Source organism: Aplidium turbinatum, chromosome 3, assembly GCF_918807975.1.
Source record: "Aplidium turbinatum chromosome 3, kaAplTurb1.1, whole genome shotgun sequence".
NCBI classification, from domain to species: Eukaryota; Metazoa; Chordata; class Ascidiacea; order Aplousobranchia; family Polyclinidae; genus Aplidium; species Aplidium turbinatum.
Window position 1 is genome coordinate 9,564,323 of NC_137474.1, and position 14,760 is coordinate 9,579,082.

The 14,760-nt window shown below is 37.1% G+C and overlaps 1 protein-coding gene across 1 annotated transcript; it reads left to right on the forward strand.

Moving 5' to 3' along the window:
• The first annotated feature begins 1,681 nt into the window (after positions 1 to 1,681).
• Positions 1,682 to 14,362, forward strand: LOC145767104 (alkyldihydroxyacetonephosphate synthase, peroxisomal-like). The gene is made up of 14 exons (XM_082578859.1): positions 1,682 to 1,918; positions 2,265 to 2,422; positions 2,565 to 2,779; positions 4,815 to 4,984; positions 5,182 to 5,304; positions 5,389 to 5,532; positions 6,935 to 7,060; positions 7,434 to 7,494; positions 7,931 to 8,069; positions 9,962 to 10,070; positions 10,220 to 10,349; positions 10,789 to 10,912; positions 11,719 to 11,802; positions 11,949 to 14,362. Exons 1-14 carry the CDS (start codon positions 1,846 to 1,848, stop codon positions 12,171 to 12,173), a joined length of 1,881 nt encoding a protein of 626 aa, XP_082434985.1. The 5' UTR covers positions 1,682 to 1,845; the 3' UTR covers positions 12,174 to 14,362.
• The last annotated feature ends 398 nt before the right edge of the window (positions 14,363 to 14,760 follow it).

A 14,760-nucleotide genomic window follows, 5' to 3' on the forward strand; every position in this document is an offset into this window, starting at 1 on the left:
AGTATGCAAAATATTATCTTGTGCGGTTTGCAGTATTTTTCTCGCAGAATTCAAGAAGGTGCCAGAAACAAGAAGAGAAAAAGACTAGAGTGTAAAAGAAAATGAACGCAGCGGTATTGAATATACAAAAACCTTTAAAAAAGTAACACACCAGCCTTGCATTCAAAGTGCATCAATAGGCGAAAAAAGAAAACATCTTGTGAAGAAATTAGTATTGTTTTTGAAGGCAGAGTTGCAGCCAATCTTGTTGCTTAGTAAACACGTGAAAAAAGATGACTGGGTAGCTGGTTTGATTACGTTTGCGCAATCACACGATTGTTTGTTGAACGCATTAAGTGTAATAGGCCTATACTTGGAATTTACTTCTCTCTGCTTAGTAAATTAACATTAAGCAACTTTCAGTGACTACAAATTTTACAACGATTAAACAAAAATTACAAAGAACATTTCCGCTTTTTAATATTCAAAATTAAAGGCACGTAAATTAAAATGCAATAACATCAACTTTTCTCCAGTTGCTGGAGTAAGTCTGTTCTGTTGAGGCGTAAAAATATTGCCACCTATGCTAAAAATTCGTTCGCTTTCGATCGAAGATGGTGGTGACGTCATAATTTAGACTACCGCTCTCCGAATGCTCGTTGACGCTGATGCAGTTGTTCAAAGAAGCCGTTCTTTAATCGGTATTTCCACGCGCTCGCGCTACTTTTGATTAGGAAACTTTGATAAAGAATCGGCAATTTCTTTCGATGCCGATTCCGATGCCAATTCTCCAAAAATTACCGATGCCGATTCCGATTAATCGGCACATCCTTAGTTAAAAACAAAAACTTGTATTTTGAAATTTTTTTTTAGCCCTGGGCAAAGATAAAAACCCTAATCTTATTTCTAACTCTAACTCTTACCTTAACCTTTCCTAACTTTAATCCTAACTCTGGCAACACCTGATTGTAGCCATGGCATTAAGTGTGGAAAAATAGCCACTTCCATTTTGTTTGAATGTATTTCTTTGCCACAGTAGTCTAGTTTGGGGCGAATTATTACACACACTGCATTTTCACTGTTGATGATTAGGCTGGTCATTACAAATTTACGATACTGATTTCTAAAAGAAAGCATTTTATTAACCTACAAATGATGTGATTTTGAACTACTCGTTTTTATTACGATGTTCTGCCAGATATGGTGCCAATGCCAAGTTTGTTTATAGTGCCTGGTGCGAACTTACATAATGCACAAACATACAGTACACTTGATCGCATAACATCATGCTAATGTGGTGTTTACCAGCAAAAATAGCTTCAGAGACTATGGTTATCATTTATGTTAACTATAGCTTTTGCCTAATTTTAAAACCATATAATACATTTTATACTCTTTATACTCCCAAATAAAATAAAAAAATACTTTCAAAAAGTTTTGCTTGCCGATAGGTCAAGGTTTAAAAGCAAAGTTAACAAAGCAAGCTTTTTTCTCTTTATAATGTTCTATTGTCCTCAATAAATTCTCACACTCCAGTAATCACTTCTTGCACCCACATAGTGGTGCAGACTACTCAGCCATGAAGCTCTGAAGCAATATCAGCTATTTGTAATTGATATGATAACAATACTCTGCACATTGGCAGAATTGCAATGTTCTTCAGTTGGTCTTTTCATTAGTTTTTCCTAGGAAAACTGGGTGCTGATCAGAATCTGGCTAAGTTATATGTATTATATCTAAATGAAAATATGGCAGTTTTATTGTTAACATTTCAATATTTTTTGCTGTACAAGTATTGCCATATTAATTGTATAAGCTATTTTAGAAATTTATTTGGAAAAGCTTAAGCTTCAGTTTAGTGTAACCATGTCAGGTTTTCATGAAAAATCTAAAGAAGCCGAAAGACTGCAAACTATTTCCAGACACTTGCTGCGTTTGGGTGAGTAGTTTCATTTTAGGTTTCATTCTATGCTTTGACAACTTTATATATATAAATATTTTTACCAAGAGTGCACTGTGTTATGCTGACTATGAAAGGCTCACGTTTGAATGTGTTCAAGTGGAAAATACAGTTATACTTTAGTTTGAATGCTGGCGTTTGAAACAATATGTAACTTGTAATTGTTTAGCATATAAATTATAGCAACTTAAATTTTTATGAAACTTTTGTGAATCTGAAAGAAATGTAAAATGTGGCATTGCACCACTTAACGCTTTTAAATTTGTTTAATGAATGGTTATGCTATCATGCATTTTTGTAAACTGTCAATGTGTTATTTTCACAGATAATACAAACCTTGTTTCTTCACCTTGCTCTGGTGAATCCAGTGGCGCTTCAATAAAAGCAGGAACTCGAAGCATACCAAGAAAGAGAGAAGAAATCTTAAAAGCTAATGGTTGGGGTTACAGTGATTCAAGATTTTTAATTAAGGAGAATGGCATGGTAAGAAAAGTTGGAACTGTTCTTCTTGCTTGAAAACTTTCAACAGATAAACTGGAATTAAGCCGCCACAAATGTCTAATAAGGTCATTGCTATAGCTTACATCTGCCCTTTATCTACATAAAATTCATTGCTTAATTGCAGGTAACATTTACTGGATCACGTTACAAAATAAGTGGCACTACAATGCCCCAGTTACGGTCCTGGATGGAAGCCACCTTGGGGGCACAAATTGATGAGAAATGTGAAGCAGTCTCAAAACTTGACTTATCAAAAGTACCAAAACCAATCTTAAACGACGACTTTGTTCAAGCTGTACATCATATTGGCATGGAACTGTCATCGGATTCAATGGATCGGTTGGTATTTATTTTCAGCTTAGAGTCAAAACAAGTCAAAATTTGCAGTGTTGTATGGTTTGCATAGCTTGTGGCGAGGTTCATTGTTACAGTGAGACATGCAATGCTTGTTGTGTTTTAGTAACTTAGCCTTGTGCCGACAGCTGATAAGAAACATTGCACATTATGTTTGCTTTCGCTACAACAACTGGTTGACTTTTCTTGCAGTTACAACAGTGCTTGCGTGCCTGGAGATTAGCAGGGGTTTCCAACCTTTTTACGATCTCATACCACTTGGACGCTCTGTACTGCCAAGCATACCACTTCTTGCAGAACAACTAATTTGATCGAATCATATTTTATTCAGAAGAATAATATTGCCTACTAACATAACACTAAAGCACCACAGTCCACAACTAAATTTAATGAGATTTTTGTTTACTGTCCACCAATTGGTCGATGCGAGGTGCAAATTTGCTAACAGCGCATCGAAAGTCATTTCCGGGCGCACCTAGTGGGTTTCGATTTTTTAACTTGATGTTCATCATGACTGAAAATCTCTGCTCGCATTCCCACGTGGAAGGGAAAATCAGTAGCTGTGGAACAGCATAGGAAGCTAGCGTTGAATATCAAGAGGCCATACTGAGCCAGACTTTTATTGGAGAACATTCCTTGTAACTGTTATTGAACATTTTATTCCGATCTATTTTTAGCTTACAACTAGCATTATTCAACGAAAACGCCCACTGTCCAGCAGCGTTGTACAGCTTTTCAAAGCAACTGTGCTCCTTGTTGACAATTGACATGACCTGTATTTTGAAGATCGTGATGATACGAAACAATAGGAATAGTTACGTAACAATAAGAATATGCTTCGAAAAGGTTTTTTTGTAAACAAAACCAGATAAACAAAATATAACGTTGTGAAAAAAACGGAAGCTACCCGCGTACCACCTGAAAAACCTTCGCGTACCACTAGTGGTACGCGTACCACAGGTTGGGAACCCCTGCTTTAAAGCATAAAGAGGAAAGAATTTGCTAAAAAGATGATTGTCGACAAAACGTGGCCAGGATAAGGGTGTTGCTTGATGATTCTGATGAGGCCCAGAGATAGAAACTTTGTTGTCTGTAGCTTTCTTTTCCCCGTGGTCGACTTCTGATATGGAAATGAATCTATTTTGTTTTAGTTTTTTACTTGTTTCATTTGTCTAAAGTTTTCTATTTCTCATGTGATTAAAATATGTTTGACTTTGTAAATTTTATCCAACATAAACAGACATAACTCAGCAACAACACTACATTTAACATTATAAAAACAAAAAACAAAAAGCGAACGTTTTCGGCTAGTCATATAGCCCTTTTCAAGCCTATAAGAAATACATTATTAAAAGAAATGCTAAAGAATCATATAGTATCACAGCAAAAATATGGTCAAAGCTAAACATTTGAGAAACTGCCTCGCTCACACAAAATGATAACTGAAAATTACACAGCACAACGGGTCAAGTATTTCAGAGCAATTATTTGCTTGCGGAGCTTCTTACCTTTTAGCAGTTTTTTGATTGAATTATCACGTCTTGTGTTTCTCGCATTCACTTTGTTTTTTGCCACTATCTCTTGTGCTTCTGTCTTTCTTGCGTAATCTGCCTGAGTCCTTGTCTGAACAATCAATTAATTTTACCTCTGAAATACTTGACCCGTTGTGCTGTGTAATTTTCAGTTATCATTTTGTGTGAGCGAGGCAGTTTCTCAAATGTTTAGCTTTGACCATATTTTTGCTGTGATACTATATGATTCTTTAGCATTTCTTTTATTTAATGTATTTCTTATAGGCTTGAAAAGGGCTATATGACTAGCCGAAAACGTTCGCTTTTTTTTTTGTTTTTATAATGTTAAATGTAGTGTTGTTGCTGAGTTATGTCTGTTTATGGTTTAAAAGAGTTACCTCTCTACCCAAATTGTATTTATCCAACATGTAAAACTGAGTTGTTCACAAGCTTGTCGTATTGACATAAATATCCTGGGAACTAATATCCTATTTTCTTGTTTGTTTTAGTGTAATGCGTTCACATGGTCACACGTTGGAGGAATTATTTTTATTACGAAGTGGAGAGTTCAATCCAAGGATCCCGGATGTTGTAGTTTTTCCACGAAATCATGATGACGTTGTTAAACTAGTGGCTGCTGCAGTTCGCTTCAATGTCTGTCTTATACCTATGGGTGGAGGTATGTTGAAATAGGTAAACTTTAATAAAGCATTTTTTTGTCTCAAAAAAGTTGTAAATGACAATTTTGGCATTACTGTGGAATTTTTTGAATGACTTTTTAAAATGCTAGCTTCGCTTTACAACAAAGTTATTCATAGAATATTTCATAACTTCTATAAACAATAAACATGGCCTTTATTACTCTAACTTGGGCAGGTACCACAGTGACATTAGCTTTAGCCTGTCCTGAAGACGAGGCTAGATGCATTGCCTTAGTTGACATGACCCAAATGAATCAAATCCTATGGGTGGACGAAAAGAATTTGCTTGCAAGAATCGGTAAGTTTTCTTTGCGTATTGCCTGTAAGTGAAATTACAAACATGCAATTGTCTGTTGTCCATTTTTATCTTTTCTCTTCTCAGAATCGGGGATAATAGGCCAAGATTTGGAAAGAGACCTTGCTGCAGTTGGTCTTTGTACTGGACACGAGCCAGATTCAATGGAATTTAGTTCTTTAGGAGGCTGGGTAGCCACTCGGGCTTCTGGGATGAAAAAGAATGTCTACGGTAAGGAATTTAAGGTTTGCACGTAACTGTCATGTTGAATTATATGTCGGTGTGATTTTTACATTAAACTTTCACGCTCACTTTATTCCAGTGACAATTTAGCGTAGTCTGCGATTTAAATTTTGATGTTGCATGGTTTAATCAGTATCAATTATCGAAAATACAATTAACTTACAACTATGTTTTAGAAACGTGCTTCCATGCTTATCTTCAGTTGTTTTTTTACTCTCGTGCTGTTTAAAGCTTAAGCAAATGTTCTGCATATCGTGTTTAATATGAGTGAGTTTTTTAGAAGAAAGGTTGCCACGTTTGTATAGCGTCAATTGTTCGATAAGTAAAGATTCGTTCTAGAATTTCGTGTGTTCGGTTACAGCAGTGCCCTTTAAATTCCCATATGTTTTTTATTTATTGAAATGTATCATGTGCCATAAAATTCAGTATATCTACGAACGTAACTGTAATAAGTATTACCGTGTAACCTAACCCAGATCCAAAACTTTGTTAACTCCTCTAACGTTGTAAATTAGCGTGTAGTAGCTCCGCCGATCCCGCTATCGCCTTCATTTTGCTGAATAATGTATGGCAACCCCTTTAATTGAATGTTTAGGAAGCTTTTTTAACTTTTAACGCATTCTTGACGAACTACCTGTGCTAAGGCCATGGGTTGTGTGCTGTGTCTCCATAAAATATTTGTACACGTAATATCATTTATTCCTTAAAAATTACTTTGTTGATTTTAAAATTGAAGAATCTGTTTTTTTTCATCTATCAACGTTTGGAGTTCAATGACCACTGCACCCTTTGGACCCTCTTATTTTAGCAAGCAATGTCATTATTTACTTACTTTTGCCATGTCAGCACATTTATGGACAGGTGAAGTTTAATATCAATAAAAAAGACACCATTTCGTAACTTCTGTCCACACAACAGTGTTCCCAGTGGCTTAGTTTTGATGTAATTTCACAAACATCTCATATTACATCCACCGGAAAGAGTAGCTCTTGGACAACTATGAATGTACAACAGTCTTTGCAGCTACAATACAGTATACGTTGCATTGCCATAAAAAACGTAGTTTTTGTATAGGTATATTGGTATTGCACACTTGTTTAAAAACTTTGGCGGTGGGTACTTTATGGTGAAAGAAAACTTTATTTTGTAGTTCAGTAATTATTTTATCAAGCCTGCACCTCGCCCCGCTTCGATCGAAAATTGAAACCTGTTCACAAAGGTAGGGTAGAGATTGTGCTAGGGAGTTACTTTAGAAGATATAGGAAGCTTACATCTTCTTGAAATAGTTTTATTGGTTTACGACCTGCGTGAGAAGCGTCATTAACTTAACGTCTCATAACATTAAAACAAACATAATTTGTCTTCGCTACAAATCTGCTTTGTCTTTTAGGAAACATTGAAGATCTTGTTGTCCACGTACGCATGGTAACTCCAAGAGGAGTGCTGGAGAAGAACTGCATGGTTCCGCGCATGTCAGCTGGACCTGATCTTCATCAATTTATCTTAGGATCCGAAGGTATTCAACGTCGTTCAGTCAAGATATTCAACGTCTTACAATCAATTGACTTGTTTTGCTAGTCAAACAGCAACATGGTTGGATTTTTACTTACAATAGTTAGACTATCGAATTTTCCAACGAAGCCAGTTTTTTTAACATGCATGTAGATTAAAGTGAAAAAGATAAAATTTGCTGAAAGTTTCACCAGAGTGTGCCGACTTTAATGGAAACTTTAAGATAATCCTTGAATGCGATCGCAAATCTGGAATCTATGTTGCCAGTTCAGTTCCAAAAATTGTCTTTAATTCATGAAGCCACCTTAGAAACGATCAAAGTCAACTGCTTACTGTTTGTTTTTATTTATTCAATCATTCTTTAATTTTTATTTCAGGCACTCTTGGAATTATCACAGAAGTAACTCTCCGTGTTCGACCTCTGCCTGAGTGCCAAAAGTGAGCACCCCATAAAATGATCCAATTTGTAACACTTATGAATATGATGCAAACACTACAGGTTTTGAAACGTTTGTTGAATATGAGTTTAGTTCTACACATTTTAGGCCCTTTAATTTTTACTCAACTTGACATCATCGCAGAATGTACCAGGTTTTTAGCAAAAGTGTTTACTTTTCAATTATATGATTGTATGTCAGTTTGGCTTCATGTGGCTTTCATTCCACACTGGAATGTAAGCGGCTCATAGTGTGTCAGTGCAGAGGGTCACTGGTTTGTTTGCTTTCAAATAAATTGAAAACCAAAAGTATACAACACTCTGTTTCATCACACAACAAGAAATTTACGACGACAACTGATGCCGGTTTGTTCAGCGCTGTCTTGCTTACAAAACGCAAGGAAACTTCATCAAACCAGTTACCGCTTGCTTGTACAGGTACGGTTCTATTATCTTTCCCGACTTTGTTCACGGCATTGATTGCTTGAGGGAAATAGCTTTGAAGCGATGTGCCCCTGCCTCTATAAGATTAATGGACAACGAACAATTTCGATTCGGCCAGGCTCTCAAGCCAGAGGTAAGATAGTAAAATCAGACTCACAGGCCTCGAAATTCGTTTTTGTTGACGGCGGACAAACGTGTCCGGTCTGAGCAGCTATCTCGGCGGACAAATTAAGTCTTACGGCGGACACACCAGTTTTAACGTCGATCGTCATACTTAATCCCTTTATCTTGATAAGTCTTCGCCATTTGAGAACCATAGCTACGGTTTAGGCTTTTGAAATTTCAGCGAAGTCACTCTGAAAGGCTTTCATCAGACCAACGACGTGCGCTTGACGCCGTGTAGCTACTAAATATGATGATGATGATAATATGATGATTGTTAAAAATTTAAATTCTATGGACTTTTTGTGTCTGATGCAAATAAATAATAAAAAAATAATCCGCCGTATAACTGATTAACTTCCACCGAACGAGGTCGTGTGGCTTCTTGCGTCACAATGCTCTGGGCACGAGTCGGAAAACTTCTACACTAACGCGTAACGCTACTATTTTCTGATGTGCAAAGTTTCACTAGGCTTTTTTCTTTAGGTTTATTTTTGCGTGTCATGTGAGCGAAAGTGACGAAAAGAATAAACAAAACATTAGAAAAAGCACAATTATTTTTCCCCTCTCCGTGATGCGGTCGCCTCTCCAAAATAGTATCAGTATTCCACGAGACCACGGCAGCCTCGGAGTTATAATCAGCGCAGTCAAGGCCATTCAAACATATGCGCAATTGCGCATGATTAGAGCTTCAATAACATCGATCTTCAAAGACGTGCGCCAATCTCCACGAGATCACTGCTTGTCGTTAAGATACGTGATACCGAGATCTATTCCGTGTCTTTTCTCCAGACCGGCTAGTTGAGGGAAAAGCGTAAATGCGAGCTCTTCTTTAGCGATAAAATATGCGATTTCAAACAACCTCTTAATTTTGATTTTTTTTTTGTCACTCATATTGTCGATGGCCTTGATGACCGGAAATTGATGGCTTGGGGTAAACGATGTGTTGTGATCTTTGACAGAGCTAATCCTTACATTCGTTGTTCCTTTAATATATGCGTCTATCACCACTAAAATTCCTAGTAGTAGGTTCATCGCCCTCATTCTCACTTTCAGAAATTTCCCTGGGCCTCTTCTTTCTTACTGTAATACCAAAACTTAAGTTTTGCGGCATCTTGCTGTAGTAGCCTATACTCCTATAATCTAACTTTGTAACCAACCTTGCATTATCAATATTACTCGGAGATCAAAGCCAGACATTGTGACATAAGACTTGAACTAAGTTGCGCGTGATTAGTGTAGAAGTACCGGTACTCCCATCAATTCTTAGCTAAAAATTCACCTCTGTTACGCTGATTCAATGTCATCAATCGTTGAAGCAACGTAAAATTCGAAAGTTTTTCTGCTTGAATGGAAGGTAAGAGATACAGTATTAACTTTTTCTAGATGCGCGCTTGGAATGCGATAATTTCGCATTCCCAGCGCAAATTATATTCTTGCAACAGTTGTTCGTGCTATGCAATGACGATTTGTATCGCCAGTTTCTGCGATATTTCTCGGCGGACAAATATGACCGATCTAGAGGGTACTTCCCGCGGACATCACATGCTGTGACGGCGGACATGTCCGCCGTGTCCGCCGTGAATTTCGAGGCCTGGACTCACTTATTTGAAATAAATATTTAATTTCTTTAAAGGGGTCAGTTTGGCGTAAATTAACGTGGAAAAGACCGCTAATTTTTCAGAAGCAATTGAGTTGTTTAAGAATAATAACTGCAGATGTAGCTTCTGTTTCGGTATTCTAGGTCTCATAAGTGCAGTGATGTGTTGACTACGCCAATTGAGTTGTTTTTTTTTCAAAGCTTTGTGAAAACGCATCGTTGTGTGAAATAGGCGAATTATTCAGATAAAATCTCTTCTGCAGGCGGAAAGCATCTTCTCGTCTTTCATTGACGGAATGAAGAAATTCTATGTCACTAAGGTCAAAGGTTACGAACCCACCCGGATGTGTGTCGCTACCTTGCTTTTTGAAGGTATAATACCATTTTTCTTGCTGTAACGCCTTTCCTTTGCTTCAAACTGCAAATGTAATATAAATATTAATGCTAAGCATCGGCCGAAGGTGCTACTACATTATTTTGACGTTTACAACGATTTAATTTGCGTAAAAATCACGTACCAGGTGCCACGGAAATCGTCACTCAACAGGAGAAAATGGTGTACGAAATAGCATCTCGACATCAGGGGATGCCGGCTGGCGAGGATAACGGACAGAGGGGGTACATGCTCACTTTTGCCATCGCTTATCTAAGGTGAGTGTCCTTTTCTCGAAAGTTAACCTGATTTGTGTCATAAGAGGGGTTGCTGAAAGTCCTGCATTTGTTTTTCAGGTATGGTATTTTTCTTTTACGTTTAGCTACTTCTCGAAGGTACAAACGTTCTCTCAACTGTTTGAATTCGGTTTTTGTGGGGTTTTTTACTTGTGTGTGAACCGCAAACTTTAAGTTCACCATAGATTTCTTTGTAAATGTCTTTGTGTTTCAGTGTAACTTTGGGAGAAAGGTAATTTTTTTTACTACTTATCTTACTATTTTATTCTCTGTATTTGCATCTTGTGAATCATCTTAAAATTCACTTTTTCAGTCCCCCCATTTTCAAACACTGAATTGTTTTTGTCAAGTCATAGCTTTCGCTTTCATGCATGCAAGTTTAGTCATCATCAGAAATTTGAAAGCATTCACGCATTTGCAGAGACATAGGGTTCGACTATGAGCTGGTGAGCGAATCTTTTGAGACCTCTGTTCCCTGGGACCGCGTCAACGACTTGTGCAGGAATGTCAAAGACAGGATACGTCACGAATGCAAGAAACAAGGAGTGAGTTTGTGTTTCTGGTATCGAAGCTGTTGCTTTCGCCCGTTGGTTGAAGATTTCGATCATATCAAAGAAAAAATAATAAAGTCAAGTTAAGTTCGCTTTTAAACCTGTCTTTAAGTGTCTCAACGGTCGAGTATGAAAGTGTCTTAAAGTGTCTCAACAAGGCACGGTCGGGAACTCGCGCTAAGTGTCGAACTGGCGTTCTGTCGGAAAACGGTCTCTGCAGTTGGCCACGTAGCCGCATTTCACAATCACAACAAAGCACAAGTTTGAAGGAGATTTTCGAACGTTTTGCAATCTATTGCGTAGATTGTGAGTAGATGCAGAGCATTTTTTTGTAAATAGTGCATGCAAACATGAAACATTCATGTGCCAGCCATGTCATGCTGGATTTGGGTCTTGTCCCTCTGGTACTCACAATCTAACTGTCTGAAAAATTGCAATTTGAAGATACTTTTTGATGTTTTGTTATCAGTTTAGGTGTCTTTCTAGATTACGTTTTCTTTGTATTTTTCTACAGAACGTCACTTTTTTTTTATGTATTCTGAGAATTTTGCTCATCTATCCAAATACTGTACATGAGTGTGAATTAGAAGTTATATTTCTTAAATTATTTCATCATCATCATCCAAATTCCGTTGTGTCCCCAATAGTGAAGGTGGCCGATTCTTTTATTATTAGATTATTTAAAAACAGCAGTTATTTTTCACCAATTAACATTTTTAGTGTTTTATAGAATTTTTGAAATTTTATCTAAAAGTTTTTTTAGTAAAAACTGACGAGTTGTCTTTCTTCTTTTCACACAGGTTCGCTATCCTATCTTCGGAACTTGTCGCGTTACGCAGACTTACGACGCCGGTGCTTGTGTATATTTCTATCTCGGTTTCAAAGTAAGCCTACTTTATTAGATTATTTTCTGAAGTAAATTTCCCAGTTTTGATTGACAGTAAGAAAAAATGGGTCAATTTTGCAGCTATAACGTACATTTAATGCACATTAGCTACAAAATAACGTCTTTTAAACATATTTTCTTCAGTATCGAGGACTTGCAAATCCTGTCGGTGCTTACCTTGCAGTGGAAAACGCAGCACGTGACGAGATCTTAGCCAATGGCGGGAGCGTATCCCATCACCATGGTATCGGCAAGTTACGTAAGCAATACATGTCACGTACTGTCACGGAGGCTGGCCTTGGCACTGTCAAGTCTGTAAAGGAATATCTCGACCCAAGAAATATCTTTGGTTCCGGAAATCTTGTTTGAAGAAGCAGTTACCATTCGTTTTGTACGGAGCTTAATTGCATCGGCTTGCATTCTTTTAAATGACTTTTTTTGGCAAGGGAATGATTGTAGAACGCATTGACCCATTTTCACGCCAATTTGCCGCGAAATTGATTTATTAAAACGCTTTTGAAATGCTGATGCAGTCGTAATGATGATTTTTAGAATCATTGTGTAATTGCACGTTGTAGTAATCAAGTTCGTTCATCATGAAGCAATGTTAAAGCGATAATATCGAACTTTGTTTAGCAAAAAGGTGATGAGAAAAGTACTTAAGGAATTCCAACTTTACGTAAATATTTTGTGCAATATGTTTGCCAAGAGTTGAAACTATTCTGTTTCTGAAGATTCACACAAGAGCCATTCCAAATCGATGGTGGGCTGCAGTACATCTTTTCGAAAATGACAGGTTCAAATATATTTTGTTACTTCGACATTATCTTCCCGTAAAGAGCTGTTCAGCGTTCATCTGTCATAAGACTCCATTTTTTCTCCATATGACGTTAAATATAACGTTTGCCGTCAACCTGTTCGACGTAGTATGACGGTTTAGAAAACTCCCCCTTTAAGAGCATCATTTGACACTGGAACACCTTTGAAAATTAGTTCATGTTTACTGCGTAACTTTTGTTGTGTTCATTTGCGCCCAACTCATAGATACGACCCTTTTCACGACGCTCTGTTTCGCATTGACGTCAGGACTTGAAATGAACCTGAAGTGCCAAGACTTATAATTTGTTGATCGTTGCAATTTCAACAAATCAAGTTCGAATTCATGTATAAAAAAGTTTTTAAAATGAAGACAACCTTGCATTTTATATGAAATCACATCTTTTCACCAATTATCGCATTTAGGTTGAAAGACTACTTTTTAAAACAGTGTAGAGTTTTATGTTTCGAAAAGACAACTCCAAAGATCTGAAACCTTCTGAAAACAGGGACAAAAATAAGCTCTGCTTTCATCATGCATGATATCTTCACAGCAATACAAGTATATAGTCTGAAGTCCAAACTTTTCCCACTTTAGGTGCCAAAAATAAACAAAAGCATCCTGGAAGATTTAAAAAATCATTGGTTTTTGGTGTTGCCAATTGATAAATTTTAGTTTGGAAACTCTGAAACTCGTTAAAACGTTGCATCATCCAATGTAATCATGGTGCTGGTTCCGTTGTTTTCGTATCATTTCTCTTGGATGCTGAGGTTCCGGGAACTGGAAAATAATATGGACTGGTACTCTTTGCTGTCCGGTCCGTATGTGTCTACTGTTTAGGAATATTTTGAGTTGCCTTTGACATCAGGATAGCCTTTCTTTAACAGCAAGCACTAAAGTGCAAAACTTATGAGCTCTGTGACAAAATCGATTCAGCATTGCAGTTTGCGTGACAAAATAATTTACTTTGTATACAAAGTTTTGTTGCTAATAGTTTTAGCTCCTCGTCGTAGCAGCAAGTAGCGGCTATCTGCAATATTTTAATGCTAAACACGTTGAACTATTGGGGTGCATGGCCATCTGTATCACTGTTTGTAATGTGCATTTTGTAGTGTAGCAACAAGTTTCTTTGAAACTGCTTGTCTTCCAAATATTGCTTAAAAGATTTTACCGTGGTAGGACTAATAATTTCTGCATTGACAAGCGTTTAATTCTACGTTAAATAAATGTTTATTGGCATAGCAACAACTCAAATAGTTGACCCATTTTTATTATCTCCTGATACCCAGACAGCACATCGGTCGTTTTTCACATTGATTCAACGTCTTTGAACGTTGAATCAATGTAATAAATGACTGATTCGCTGTCTGGGATACTTCATTGAATGACGTATCCATGGAATGGTACTTATGATTTCTTGCTTCGTATGAAGTAGATTTGAATTCAAGCTTTGCCGATGGTTGGACCTCGGGCTTTTCCAATTTCCAGCCTCAAATGTATTGTTTTTTTACGTTGAATGAACGCAACATGGGTTCTAAAGATGTTAATTATATGCGGAATAAAAGTTAAAACTCAATTTTTTAACAGGCACGATTGGTTTGGATTCATGTTAGAATATTTCTCATGGTTACTGCAATTTTAGGTTATCCCTTTATCCTTATCGTTGGAATGCTTTGCTTCATCAAACTCTTGACTTCTGTTACTTATCCTTTCATAAAAACTTGAGTTCTGTTACGTTTTTCTATTCATAATAGCTTGTTGATTAGTCTTCATGACGTCATCCAGATTTCAATTTAAAACTATACCGCATCAGGGATTCCTTACATTTACAGCAATGAAGACAGTATAGTTTTCGAAACGTTTATTTGCTGAACATTAGTTTAGCATCTACATTTTGGGCTCTTTATTTTTAGATTAGATTAACCAGGCGTTCCAACCATTTTGCTCCTAAGGTTGTTGTTGTAACATTTTGGTTTGCATCCATGGCCATCTAAAGAAGGGGATACGAAGACTTTTATTGCGTCAGACAATAGAAGGGCTTCTGTTTATCATAAATAATCGCTGTCATAAAATGACAATTGGCACTTATGCACAGGGGCGCCGGAAGCGGGGGGGGGGCAGGGGGGCGGATGCCCCCCC

What these genes read in the sequence shown, in the direction of transcription:
- LOC145767104 (XM_082578859.1), top strand. Translation starts at nt 1,846, where the DNA reads ATGTCAGGTTTTCATGAAAAATCTAAAGAAGCCGAAAGACTGCAAACT. An exon ending in GCCAGGCTCTCAAGCCAGAG is followed by an intron (nt 8,070 to 9,961) that starts GTAAGATAGTAA and finishes TCTCTTCTGCAG; the next exon opens with GCGGAAAGCATCTTCTCGTC. An exon ending in ACGAATGCAAGAAACAAGGA is followed by an intron (nt 10,913 to 11,718) that starts GTGAGTTTGTGT and finishes CTTTTCACACAG; the next exon opens with GTTCGCTATCCTATCTTCGG.